General features: G+C 36.4%; 1 protein-coding gene across 1 annotated transcript in view; it reads left to right on the top strand.

Annotated features, from left to right (window-relative positions):
* Positions 1-15,084, top strand: part of ttc9b (tetratricopeptide repeat domain 9B) — a 29,858-nt gene extending 14,774 nt beyond the window's left edge. The window contains exons 2-3 of the mRNA XM_051135789.1: positions 10,970-11,152; positions 12,853-15,084. Of these exons, the coding sequence (XP_050991746.1) occupies positions 10,970-11,152; positions 12,853-12,947 (278 nt within the window). The 3' untranslated portion in view covers positions 12,948-15,084. The remainder of the gene's footprint in view (positions 1-10,969; positions 11,153-12,852) is intronic.
* Positions 15,085-15,298: the final 214 nt, after the last annotated feature.

Below are 15,298 nucleotides of genomic sequence, written 5' to 3'. Positions count from 1 at the left end.
AGAGCCATCGGTGGCTAAGTCTCAGGGCCTCATGATTTAGGGCAGCCTTCCTCTTAGCGTCCTTCAAGCCACAGTGCACTGACTGACAAGGCCATTATCAACAGGCTTCAGTGCAGGGGAGAGGAACTAGCACTTAGCAGTAACTAATGTTTGAATTATACATGTGAGCTCAGGGTCCCTCAGCCTTGTTAAATAAGACTGAGAACCAACTCAGGCGCATCCGCTGCTGAACTATTCTGAGACCCGCTTTTGTTACTTTTAAAACAGTCTGGTACTGCTTCCTGTTGTGGGTGATATGTTTTGTTTGCTAAGCGTTGAGTGACTGCCTTATTAAAAACTGCATGAAGCGGGAAGCTTATACTGCTGCGTTTGATATAATATTCATATCATGTGATAAAACGAGTAAACAAACAAATGCACCAGGCTAAAATAGATAAAATGAGTCATGTGTTTATCGTTGCACTGTAAACTGTGAACATATTACCATGTAATGTCATATGTGGTTGCTTATGCTGACTGGATGTGACTAGATCACTAGATGAGATGGAGAGGAGGATGGGATTGGGTTTTAGATGTAGTCCCAGCCTTAGTATATTCGTGATCTGGCAAGCTATATTCTGACTGGAGTCTTTATGTAAATTAAGAATTGTCTCCCTTTTATATCAAGAATTTATCTATCGTTCATTCACTTGTTCATTCATTTTTTTAAAATCTATCTATCTATCTATCATTTGTATGTTCGTTTGTTCGTTCACTTGTTCATTAATAGATTGATCATCTATCAATATATTGTTCGTCCCTACTTTCGTTCATAAAACAATCTATCGTTTGTTTGTTTGTTTGTTTGTTCACTCATTTATTAATGGATTGATCATCTATCTCGTTTGTTCATTTGTTCATTCATCAGATGATCTATATCTGTCTATCGATCGTTCATTCATTTGTTCATTTTTTTGTCCATCTATCTATCTATCGTTCGTTCGTTTGTTCATCAATCAATCCATCTATATATCTATCTATCGTCCGTTCGTTCGTTCGTTTGTTTGCTTGTTCATCAATCAATCATCTATATATCTATTGTTTGTTCATTCGTTTATTTTTTCATTCGTTCGTTCATAAAACAATCTATCGTTCTTTCGTTCACTTGTTTATTCGTTCGTTCACTCATTCATTAATGGATTGATCATCTATCTCTTGTTCCTTTGTTTTTTCATTGTTCATTCATCAGACGATCTATATGTCTATCAGTCGTTCATTCATTTGTTCATTTATTCGTCCACTTGTCGATCAACCATCCATCTATCTATCTATCTATCTTTTTCATTTGTTTGTTTGCTTGTTCACTCGTTCATTAATGGATTGATCATCTATCTCTTGTATGTTCATTTGTTCATTCATTTGTCCATTTTTTTTGTTTGTTCATTAATGGATTGATTATCTATCATCTATCTAATTGTTGTTTATTTGTTCGCTCACTCACTTGCTCATCTATCTGTCTATCCGTCTATCCGTCTGTCTGTCGTTTGTTCCTCTGTTCGTTCATTTGCTGTTTAACCATCAATCTATCTATGATAGGTAGATATTCATTCGTTTGTTCGTTCATTAATGGATTGATCATCTATCTCTCGTTCATTCATTTGTTCATTTCATTCATCAGACAATCTATATCGATCATTTGTTCAATTGTTTATTTATTTGTCCATTTTTTGTTTGTTCATTAATGAATTGATCATCTATCTGTTGTTTGTTTGTTTGCTCACTCATTCATCTATCAATCTGTTTATCTACCTATCTATCTATCTATCTATCTATCTATCTGTCTGTCTATCTGTCTATTGTTAATTTGTTTGTTCGTTCATCCATTAATGGATTAATCATCTATAATCTATGTATCTGCCGTTCGTTTGTTCGCTCCTTTATCTATCTACACTGTCAGAAATAAGGTACAGTTCTGTCACTAGGGCGGTACCCTAAGGTACAAAAGTGAAAAGGTACAATTATGTACTTTCAAAGTACTAAAATGTACCTTTAAGGTACTAATATGTACCATTTAGGTATAGGTAAAGTACAAAGATATACCTTTTCACTTTTGTACCTTAGGGTACCTCCTCAGCGGCAGAACTGTACCTTTTTTCTATTTATCTATCTTGTATAGTCACAGTTCAAAGTTTGTTCAAATGTTATTTCTTGTTTAGATATTAAGTTGTGGTATGGAACAAACGTGCTGTTTAGTCAAAGGTCTGCTGCGTGACAGTAGGTGTTAAGGAAAGTGGTAGAGGAGGAGGGGGGGAATCAAGACGAGGTCGTGTGCGGGTGAGTAAGGACACAGTGGGAGGGGAGATGTCATTTAGACTGATGGGTCCCTGCATCAACCATTAAGCATCAAGAGAACTAATTACCATCAGAGTGACAGCAGGGTAATCACCACAAACCAACACTGCTTTAAATTAGCTCCACTTCCCTACCTGATGCTGTCAGCCTTGCACCTGTCAAAAGAACAGCACTCCAGAGAGAGCTAAAGGGACAGAAAAAAAGCACAGAGAGGAAGAGAAGATAATAAGGAGAGCAGAAAGAGAGAGGGAGTGATCCAGTCCGCTGGAGATGGATGTTCCGGGAGGAGGGCGTTTGAAATCGATTGCCCTCAAGTTCTCACTCCCTCTACACTGCCTCACCTTTTTGCTATTCTCTGCGCTTCACAAACCACAATCCGCTCTTTGCTAATTTCTCTTCCTTTCTAACATTTGTATCTGGTGGCTTTTCTGAAAAAACGCTGCTTATTTTGGTTTTTCTTTTTATGTGAAGGTGTAAATATGAGGGAAATCCTGAACATTTGCTAACTACTCCTACCTATTGCTTGTCTTTTTCTCCCATACACACAACAGCTGTCCCTGCACCTGTTCAGTTTTAGAAAAACTTAAACCAGTAATCTCCAAAATCATCTTAAAGGGATAGTTCACCCACAAAATAAACATCCTACTATGATTTTAGTCAACTTCCTTTTGTTCCAAACCATCATGACTTTATTATTTCTGTAAAACTTAAAAGAAGATGTTTAGCAGAATGGTCATGCTCCTCTTATTCAGTTAATGAAAGTGAACAAGGCTGATTACTGGCACCCTCCAAAATGACACCTTAAAAATAATCCATATGACTTGTGTGTTATACATTACTTTATAAATTTAGGGGTTCAAGTGCGTAGCGCTGAAACCCAAATGTAGTTGTTAGAATCACCAACGATCAGCAATCTCTATGTAAAACTGATCAGGCAGACCAAACCGTAAGTCGTAGAGACTTGAACCTTGGAAGGATTGGTAGTACTCACACTGTCTACAACGCTACCAAGGCTCACTCCAATTGGCCTGATGGGGGCGCTACAGCGATCAAAAGTACGAAACTGCTCATAATTCCTAAACAGTTCATCGCAGGCTCAAGTGTCTTATGTTAATGAAATTTTCAGGTATTTTGCATTTTTTTAAAAAACTACTTTTGCTAACTAGTCCTAGGTTTTTCACCAGATCAGATCCAAACCAGTACAGAAAGATTCTCTGGAGAGTGAATATCAATAATTATCAAAAAAAGATAAACTTCTGACGCACCATCACAAAGTGACGCCAAAACGTTCGAAAGGGGCACGGCTCCCTTTACTAAAATAGCTGTAACTTTGAACGTAATGAGATATCTTCATCAAACTCACAACACGTATGTAAGAGCTGAATCAGAGGCCATGTGAAAAAAAGTCGCAGAGCTTAGGCACTTGGTGGCACAATAGAAGGGAAAAAAAACATAAAAACGGCCATAACTATGAAACCATTTGACCTATCGGTACATACAGTCTTGGTCCAAAGTGGTCCAACGCAGTTATAAGGACATTTGCGCATCTCAAAAAACATGGCCGCCACAGGCCGATGAACTTTGAGCAACTGTTAGACAAGGTTAACGAAGGTCGATCGGACTGAAACTTGGTGGGCATGTTCGACTCATGGCCCTAAAGGTCTGTGAGAAATTTGAAAGGAATAGACCACTAGGGGCGATATCACATTTTTCAAGGGTATAAATGATTGTATACTGCATTTCACACATTTACATAATATTTATATCATACAATAGACCTCCTCGTTTCGAACAACTTTGCCTCTAGAATCACTGCTGTCAATCAAACCGTTAGTTAACGGTAGATGTAAAAAAAACTAGCGAACTAGTCCTAGGTTTTTCGCTCACTCTGGAAAAAAAACACTGCAGAACAATTCTCTGGACTCTCTAGGTCAATAATTATCAAAAAAATGTTGAAATTTACCCTTTGGGAAGCTATAACGGGGTCGTTTAGAAAAGGGGCCTATTCAAATATACCAAAAAGGCTTTAAAGCCTAAACGAAAAAGCAAAACTTCATGCGGCAGGTGATTCTAAACAAGCATGCAAAATATTAGGGAGATCAGACCACAGCTGGACCTATACCAGTCATAAACGTTAAAAACGTCATATTTCTATGGTAAACTACCAGAATTTGAACCAGATTTTTAATCAGTGATTTAGGTGGTTACAGACTTGCTAAATAATATGTAATGTCTTTTTTCATAGGTGCTTAAATGTCTTAAAGCACTTAAACCCTGGCAATTGTTGCTTGCAGCTATATTTATATATAGCTTTGTGACAGAGCACAACAAAATTCATGCTGTTAGTTGTTTAGTCACACAAAAAATCTTACTTCAGCTCTTAAATGTGATGTGTTTTTGTTAATGTATTACAATTTTATATATATATATATATATTGTTTGTTTTTATTATGATAATTATTATGTTAATGACACTTTGTGTGTGGTTGGCAATATTATTTTTGGAAAATGTATCTTATTCTCAACAGGGTTGCACTGATTTGATAAATAATGCAGTAAAAATAATAACGTTACAAATAAAAAAGAATTTCAGATTATTTTTTATATTTTTCATGTTAATAAATATTAAAATGTAATATAATTTGTGTTACATTTTTAGGATTCTTTCATGCATTAAGAACAGCATTTATTTGAAATATTTATACTCTAACTTTGGATCAATTTAATGCATCCTTGCTATATAAAAATATTAATTTCTTTACACAAAAAAAAAACTGTATTAACTAAATATTTGAACAGTAGTGTATGTTTTATATTTTATATTTTTAATTGTTTGGATTAGTGCTGTCAAATCGATTAATCGCATTCAAAATAAGAGTTTGTTTACATATATGTATTTACATATGTGCATGTGCATATTTATATTATATATAAATATAGACAAATACATGTATGTATTTATGAAATAAATGTAATATATTTATATATAATATAAATCATATAAAAATATGATATATCGCATCCAAAATAAAAGTTTTTGTTTACATAATATGTGTGTGTGTACTGTGTGTATTTATAATGTATATATAAATAAACACACATACAGTATATATAGAAAATATTTGTAAATATATATATATATATATATATATATATTTTTGTATATATTTATATTTACAGAATTTATATTATATAGACCATTTCGTTAGATGTAAACAACACTGGTCCAGAAGCACTTACTGTTTTTTTGTTTTTTATTTTTTATTTTATTTCACATATACAAATACATCTTAAAGGTGCTAATGTAACATTTTCATCCAGTCAAATGTTATGTTGGTTGTTTTTTTTTTGTGATGTTTGTGTAAAATTAAAAAAAAAAGAAACAGGAAGTGTATCGGGACCAGTATGTTTACATCTGACGAAATGGTCTATATAAATATATTTAATATATAACATATTTTGCTTAAAAATATACATGTGTGTGTGTATTTATATTTACATAATAAATATACACACCACACAGACATTTATTATGTAAACACAAAGTTTTATTTTGGATGCGATTAATTGCAATTAATCGATTTTAAAGCACTAGGATATTTTTAAGATGAGGCATGAAGACTTATTTTATTTTTGTCAATCATGTCAGTGCACTTCATTACTCATTACTGACTGAATTTAGAATATGCAAATATATAATATAAAGATAGTTTACCCATGAAATGACGAAATGTTCATTTTGGGGTTCATCTGGGGTTTTTTTGCACAAAAATCAATTTTTGAAAACTAATGAACTGTGAAAAGAACTGACACATCTGTATGTCAGTATATAGCGGTGCAAATGTGTTGTGCCTTTAGCTTCATCAAGGGTGACAAATCTATCAAACCCCCCTCAGTAAAGTTGGATTATCTCAAAATGGACTCTGCTAGTCTCTGCCCTGCTCAGATGACCAGCTCTGGCTTTCTCGCTGCGCCCTTAGCAGTTATGTTCTCATATAACTATGATGCAGCATAAAGTGCATCGGGTCCATTAATATGTGATGCCATCATTATTACACGCATAGAGCCACTCAGCAGACACTTAAGTGCAGTATCCACATTGCCACGCCTTATCCATTTGTGTGATGAATCAGTCTGTGGGATTTGTGTGTGTTTGTGTGCGTGCGCCTGTAGGTGTGTTGTGGAAAGAGAGAAAGGCCCAGAGAGAGAGATCAGGATATCACAAGAGTTAGGAGCCATTAGACCATTATTGCCTGAAACTGAATACACTGAGAGCTTGCCAGGGTTCCAGTTGCCCGGAATGAAGATGGACAGGATGCTCGACGAGCGCGATCATGGTGGTGGTGTGCTGAAAGGCAGTTTCGCTCTCATCCCACACCAAATGAGCCAAGCCAGCCTAGTTAATCACAAAAACCAGAGAACATGGTTAAGATGCATGAAATCTCTAATCTATCAATAAATTGCTGTATTGTCTTAAAGGGAAAGTTGCATGTTGCAAGACTTTTAGTGTTCTGAAATTTTAGACAGTGTTATCTTCAGATTTTATTGGGAGAAAAGACAAACCCAAGGGAGATTATACCAAACGAAAACGGCTAAATCAGGTGGTGGGGGAGAAAGGAAGCCTTTGCGAACTCTCTAGTCAGAATGGAATTTCAGTTATAATGAAGTAATTTAGATTAGATGATTCCTCTCACAGCTTTTCATTTGTCACCTAATCATCATTTATCTCTTTTCTGCTCTTGTTAGTTAGTCCTTCTGTCTTTATAACCTTTATTAGGTTGGGCAGACCACGTTTTTCTCCCCCTTTCCTCCACTGACTATATACGTGTCTGACTTAACAGCTGTTTTAGCAGTCAGCAGATGTTTGCTTTAGTTTATATCTGTACAGCAGCACACAGCCTTCCTTTTATAAGCCATCTCAGTTTTCTGCCGCTTATGTCATCGTTCTCCCAGCATGCCCACAAACCAAAGGGCTTTGATAATGATGAGGAACACAAAGGTTTTTGGTTGTCTTTGATGGTTGGTAGTTTTTCATGTAGTACAATATGTTCTCATCATGTTTCTCCAGGATTCCCTTGCTGTTTGTCACAACGTTACGTTTAATCAAATGTAAATTCGTGATTTTAAATTGATTTTTTGGATCATCAGTCATCAAAGCTCAGTAAATATTGGTCACAGACACAGATGTACTTTAAATTTCATCAAGCTGATTACTCACTAAAAACTCCCACAGATCATGTTTTCATGCCATTTTGAGTCTTATTTTGATGTGGTTTTCATCTAAATGTGTGAGTTGTTTAATTACTTTTTAAAATTCGTCTTCCCATTAACACTATTATATTATTCATTTAGACTGATTTGCGAATGCAGAACAAACACAAGAGGCAGGATTTATTGCATGAACCAATCACATAACCAGTCACATCCAATCATATCGTGGTGGACGCATCACATGACTTTCCCACATTCTTTCTCAATTGCCCCACAACAAACTGGCCGCATGCTTTAGGGCAAGGGTGCCCAACCCTGTTCCTGGAGATCTACCTTCCTGCAGAGTTAAGTTCCAACCCTGATCAAACACACTTGTCTGAAATTATCAAGTGCTCCTTCAGATCCTAATTAGTTGGTTCAGGAGCTGAACTCTGCAGGAATGTAGATCTCCAGGAACAGGGTTGAGCACCCCTGCTTTAGGGGGTCTGTTAAAACTCATCGGGCTCAGGGGAGACAAGAGAGATGTGGACTCCCGCTGTAACTTTACCTGCTGGGGTTGCTGTTAGACAATGTTTCTTTAGAAAAACAAGTGATTTACACACTTTTTAATGTTGTATTTTGTAATATTGGTATTGATTTATTTTTGTACTAAGAATTTCTTTTTCATCAAATATACTGTGGCATGTGAAATTTTGGGAACCCCTTGCAGAATCTGTGAAAATGTGAATAACTTCAACAAAATAAGAGAGATTGTACAAAATGCATATTTTTAACCTAGTACTGTCCTTAGTAAGATATTTTACATAAAATACTTTTTTTGTCATGGTTGTTCATGAGTCCTTTGTTTGTTCTGAACAGCTAAACTGAGCACTGTTCTTCAGAAAAATCCTTTAGGCCCAGCATATTCTTCAGTTTTCCAGCATCTTTTGCATATTTAAACCCTTTCTAGCTGTGACTGTATGATTTTGAGATCCATATTTTCACACTGAGGACAACTGAGGGACTCAAACATTCACTGATGCTCCAGGAGGAAACACAATGCATTAAGAGCCGGGGGTGAAAACTTTTGAAAGGGATGAAGATGTCCAAATTTTTCTGATTTTGCTGAAATATCATTTTTTCCCATTTAGTACTTTCCCCTCGGAAGCAACAGAAGATACCTGCATGTTTCACAGAAAACAAATTAAGTACAATTTACTTTGATCTTCAAATTCAAAAAGTTTTCACCCCCTCGGCTGTTAATACGTAGTTTTTCCTTCTGGAGCATCAGTGATTCAGTTAAACTGAACACTGCTCAGTTTAACTGATCAGAACAAACAAGTGACTTGTGAACAACCATCACAAAGCAAAAAAAACAGTCACAGATCATCCAGGTAACCACACACAGTATTAAGAACCAAGGGTTCCCAAACTTTTGAAGAGGGTTGTTTTAATAATTTCAGCTATTTTTTTTGTCTTATGGACTATGTGTAAACATCTTTTATGTATAATATCTTACTCAGGACAGTACTAAATAAAAAACTACATGCATTTTGTATGATCTCTCTTATTTTGTTAAAATTATTCACATTTTCACAGATTCTGCGGGGTTTCCAAACTTTTGCATACCACTGTATATATTATTAACATAGCTTACTTGGCTGTTGGTAGATTTTGGAACTGACACAAAGGGAAACTACCTTATATGTTTATCGGCCAGTTGTACATGGTTATGTAACGTAATTAATCATCCTGGCACATATATCGGTCTGTCACTCATTTTTCATTTATTGTGATTTTTAAAGATGGTTGTGTTCGTTTACTGCCAGTCTGACACTTTGAATGCTGTGTAGAGTTTGTGTGGTGTCTTGTCTTGTAGAGTTTGAATTTGTGGTGGACTGATCTTTTTTTGTCTGTGTCACCACTGGCGATAGCCCTGACTCATGATTTCCACAGAGGTGTCAGCGACAGGCCGAGTGATGGTTGGAGGACTGTAACAGAAAAGGACAGAGGGAGGTTGTCGGTATAAAGCAGCAGCTTTTGTCAGTGTATTTGGTGGTCAGCAAGCTCTCAGCTGCACAGACACACATTAACCTTGGCAGAGGTCAGACCTCTGCCAGTCAGACCGGGCCAAGATTGGTGCCGCACTGATGCAGTAAACAGGTATCGAACTAGATCAAATTTAGAAGATACAGTGAGGTCACAGATTTTCACTGTGATTTCAATTTACTTTGATGTTTGATAATAGTTAGAATTAAGACATTAACATATCATGAAACATATCATTTAAGTGCTATATCTTATTATCTGTGGGATATTTTGAGCTGAAACGTCACAGACACATATTGGGAACACCTGGAAGTTATATTACATATTGTAAAAAAGGGGCATAATAGGTCTGCTTGAAACATTGTAAACAACTTAAATAGCATAAAGAAATTTAAAACTCTTAAACAACTCTTACCAACCTTACAATCAGCTGGCGCATAATAATGTAAAAGGTGAATTCAGTTCATAATTAGAAAACTGCGGAGAAGTGAGCTTATGCAAGAGCTTAAATGATGAACTGAATTGCAGACAGTCCTAAACGCCTGAAGATTTCAGACATAAGCCACATACACACACTGTAACCAGTAAGCTCAAATTGAAATATGAAATTGAGTTTCCCAGCCCCTGCCATCAGCGTCCAGCCATGTCATCTGCTGTTGGAATAAATAACCCTGATTGGACGAGGGGTTGACAACATGCACCAGCTGCCTAGCAGGCACCGCAGTAATTCATTTGCTGTGCAGATCTTCTTTCAGGGCCAATGCATCTAATTAGCGGCAGCTTTTTTTAAACCAAAGACCTCCATATTTAATTCATCCAATGAAATATTAGAAATGGATGTGGAAAATTTTCATATTAATATCTGTCATTAGCCATTATAATTTCCAAATCCTTCCATTTAGTCAAAGTGGAAGTATTATAGCTATTCTAAATACAAAACACTGATTTTCAATAAAGCATGCACATTTTCAGACACATCCAACATTTCAAAGCAGCAGTTTCAGATTAGGATGTGTCTCGTTCGGTTGATTTTCTCTTTAGACAGCAGATAAAACAATTACTTCATCTGTGTCACTGAGCCTAGAGTGGCTTAAAGATGCAATTAGGCTTTCACTCTGTGCTAATTTGGTTATCTGAGACCAATAGCATTAAAAACTGCTGCTCTCAGACCTTTAGTACAACTGATGACTGTGAAAAAACATACTGTCCCTTTTTCTGCATTATCTGTTGGGGCTGGGTTTTGTAGACCAGTATATTTTGTGCCTATTTTTACTCCCTTCTCCCTAGCTGTTCACTGATTTATTCATTTTGGGTGTTTTATTGTTTTGTCCTGTCCTTTTGACTGTACTACTAATTCGCCTCCTTCTCTTTCTCTTTTACACTCTGTGGTTCTTTATAGCGTGCTTGCTGCAGTCGGAGCTGGTGAATTACGAGCGGGTTAAGGAATACTGTTTGAAGGTCCTTGGACACCAGCAGGATCACTTTAAGGCCATGTACCGTGCTGGGATTGCCTTCTACCACCTGGGAGACTACGAGTGTGCCCTGCGTTACCTACGCGATGCCAAGTGCCGTGAACCCACAGGTAGGCTTTATGATCGCTTTATTATCCTGTAATATATACTATAATATTTCCTATAATACTATCCTTCTCAAATGGTTTTGCTTTCATGTTATAGAATTTTACATTGGACCCAAGTAGGGGTGTCGCAATATACCTGTATTGACGATAATCATGATATTTACGTAATGAAATATCATGTTAATCAGGGGTGCTGCGCTATACCGATATTGATGATAATTGTTATATTTAAATATTGAAATATCGTTATTGTGTTAATTAGGGGTGTCACAATATAGCGGCACTGACGATAATCGTTATATTTAAATATTGAAATACCGCTATCGTGTTAATTAGGGGTGTCACGATAAAGCGGCATTGACCATAATCGTTATATTTAAATAATGAAATATCGCTATTGTGTTAATTGGGGGTGTCACGATATAGCGGCATTGATGATAATCGTTATATTTAAATATTTCAGTATCGCTAGAGTGTTAATTAGGGGTGTCACGATAAAGCGGCATTGACGATAATCGTTATATTTAAATAATGAAATATCGCTATTGTGTTAATTAGTGGTGTCCAAAATGTACCAGTATTGACAATAATCGTGATATTTAAGTAATCAAATACCGTGTTAATCAGGGATGTCGCGTTATACCGGTGTTGACGATAATCGTTATATTTAAATATTGAAATATCGTTATTGTGTTAATTAGGGGTGTCACGATAAAGCGGCATTGACGGTAATCGTTATATTTAAATATTGTAATATCGCTATCATGTTAATTGGGGTGTCACGATAAAGCGGCATTGACCATAACCATTATATTTAAATAATGAAATATCGCTATCTTGTTAATTAGGGGTGTTGCAATATACCGGTACAATTCAGAAAGAGATGTTTTGTATGATGAAACATGATGAGAATCGACCTACGATTATAAAAGTATATGGATTATCTGTGTTCTTTAATCGATCTCAGGTATTTTCATATGGATATTTATTAGGGCTGTAACGATAATCGCACGATGTCGTGAGGCGCGTTTAGTCAATGAAGCCGGTACTTTGATTAGTAGTAAACCTCCATCACGTGCGTTCAGCTGGAGCGGCAAGTAATACACAGAGCCGTAAAGCACTGACAAGCTACGCCAAAATCGCGATCAGCCCTAATATTTATATTTTGATGCTAATTGACATAGTCCTTATCACTATACAGAATACTATAAAATAAGAATCAGTTCACAGAAGTTATTTAACACTCGATAAACGCTATAACGCTATAACGCTATAACGCTATAATTATTATTATTTAAATTTTTCAGGATTTTTATAGATATCACGTATATCATTATCATAAATTTTTAATGTCACAATAATTTTGTAACTGTTTCAATATTTGTTTCTTAGGGATTCACTAATATTAAAATTCTGGTCAATACAGCTAATCTGTTAATTAACTTCATGTTATGTCCAATATCCTATCTGTTTTGTCTAAATAAATATTAAAATCAGTGGTTTTAAATCAATCCAGATTTAAAATAGTTCCAGATTTTCAAATAGCTGTATCTCGGCCAAATATTGTCCTATCCCAACAACCTTATTTATTTAGCTTTCAGATGATGTATAAATCTCAATTTTAAAAAATTTACCCTCATGACTGGTTTTGTGGCCCAGAGTCACACTTCTTACGTTCTACACTTCATTCTCTCTCTATTCAGACACAAACGTGCTGCGATACATCCAGCTGACGGAGATGAAGATGAGTAAGACCGGTCAGCAGGTGCGTGAGAGTGGGAAAGAGTCATTGGGTTAATTCGACCCAACGCCCCCTCTCCATGCCACACCCTAACCCTGATAGAAAACCTCTCTTCTCGAGTCTCTCCCCCTTTTCCCACAATGCCCCCAACCCTTGGACAACCAGGATACATGTGCTGCGCCCCTCTGAAAGCAGACTCGAAACGGGCACAGCTACAGCACAGCACCCCGCGACTGTCTTTTCTCGCTCTGAGATTTTTCTGTCCCTTTAAATCCAATGTCCCCGGTGCTTTCCATTTCCCAGGTATTGAGAATTTGACTGACGAACAAAGAACACGAAGACGGCAAAAGAAGAAATGCTGTATTATACCGATATAAACAATGGGGGCTGACATTAAAACTTAAAATTACATAAGGAAATCAAAATGTGGAGAATTGAACCTGTAGGTAGAGAATAGAGTGAAAGCACACGTATCAAAGCCACACTGCTACTTAAGCGCAGATGATGAAGGTCGACGATTAGGCTAGTGACCTTTGAACTCACTCTGATCCATTGAGAAACACTCTCTCTACTCAATACAGAGGAGAAGCTGAGAGGTCAATGTTCAATTCACGCTCACCTGCCAACGCCTGTTCTGTCTCCTTTTTCTCTCTCTTGAATTTGGGCATATCTCAACGCAATTTCTGAACTGTTTCAATTCAAGGGCTAATTCAAGTGTTTGTAATTTGTCCTTTGATATCGATTTTGTTTTGCCTCTCGGTTTGCTGTACTATAGTGGTTTGAGCAAGTTGTTATCTTTCCCTTTCTCAAAGGTACAACATCCTCCGTACTAATGTTAGCAGGTGTTTTGTGAACCTTGTTGTCCATTTCCCTTGTATTGGATTGTCGCATAGCCCCTCCCCTGATGATGTCACAATGGTTATGCAGCCTGTTGGAATATTATTAACTAAAGGAGCCATATTAAAAACTCTTGTGTTTCTACACGAAACGGGATGAACAACATCTGAAGTGCTCGATAGAGGTCTGCTAAGCTTCAATAATGTATCTACCCCAAAAGATCAGTGTTAAGTAAAAGGACAAAAATACTCTGAGAATTGTAGTTTTGACAACCATTCATGTTTTACGGAAGCGTTACGCGTTTGTCCTCTTCTTAATGTTATGCTTTATTGAGCTTTGTTATGGAAACTAATGATGTTTTGTTACGAGGCAGAGGATTCATTTGAATGCGGAGACGCCTTTGACAGCACATGTCATTCTGAGTCTGGTTTGGATTAATGGCTTTGAGGAGATGGGGACAGACAGATGAAATTATCCATCTGACCTAATAGAAGACAGATTTAATTGTGTCAGTGGGACTCTGGGGATGTTGTGCCATGGTTTTCGATTGAGAAGACAGACTGATGAGATTCAGAGCCATACAGGCCATACAACCCCATCTCGTTGTTGCAGTGGCACTTGAGGAACATGGTGATAAAATTAGGTGAATTCGGTTATTTCCTCTTAATTTAAAAAAGTTTTATACTTACCGTGAGTAGAGCTTTTAGTGAATATGCAATCAAGACTCATATCTTCTGATTTATTCCACATGCAGCAGGTTGCCTTCTCATGGGCTGCCATGTCTAATAATAATAATAAAGACAACAATATCAATAATAATAATTATTAGTTAATTATTATGTAGTACTTTCTTAGTGCTCAAAGGACAGAAATGAAAATGAAGTGAATAGTAGTTGATACACACACAAATTAATACATCCACACTACTAGGTGTCAGTATATGCTTCTCTGGGAACTGAACATAAACAAAAACCTATTGCGTGCACCTTTTAATGCTCAAATCAACTCTTGATAGTGTAGTCATGAACAGATCGGCAAGAGAAATCAAGTGATCTCTTTCTGTGCTGTTCTAACCCAATCTCATGAGAAAACGTAACTATTTTACGAGGTGCCGATTTTGCATGAATTCATACGATTGGCTAAAAAACGTGAGATTTTTACCAAAACGTAAGCATTAAAGAGAGAGTTCAACTAAAAAATGAAAATTCTGTTGTTAATCGTCATCATGTCATTCCAAACTCGTAAGACTTTCGTTAATCTTCAGAACACAAATAAAGATATTTTTGATGAAATCCGAGAATTGTCACACCCTGCACTGATAGCAATGCAACTTCCATGTACAAGGCCAAAAAAGATAGTAAGGACAATGTTAAAATAGTCCATGTGACATCAGTGGTTCAACCGTAATTTTATGTACTTTGGTGCGCAAAGAAAACAAAAATAACGACTTTATTCAACAATTTCTTCTTTTCCATGTCAGTCTCTGCCACGCATTCACAAGAACACCACAACGCAATTTTGTTATCTTTGTGCACAAACGTTGTACATCAGAACGTCGGCTCCTGTGATGA

The sequence above is a fragment of the Labeo rohita genome, chromosome 18, assembly GCF_022985175.1.
Source record: "Labeo rohita strain BAU-BD-2019 chromosome 18, IGBB_LRoh.1.0, whole genome shotgun sequence".
NCBI lineage: Eukaryota > Metazoa > Chordata > Actinopteri > Cypriniformes > Cyprinidae > Labeo > Labeo rohita.
Note: the sequence above shows the minus strand (reverse complement) of the source record. Positions and strands in the feature narration are given on the sequence as shown.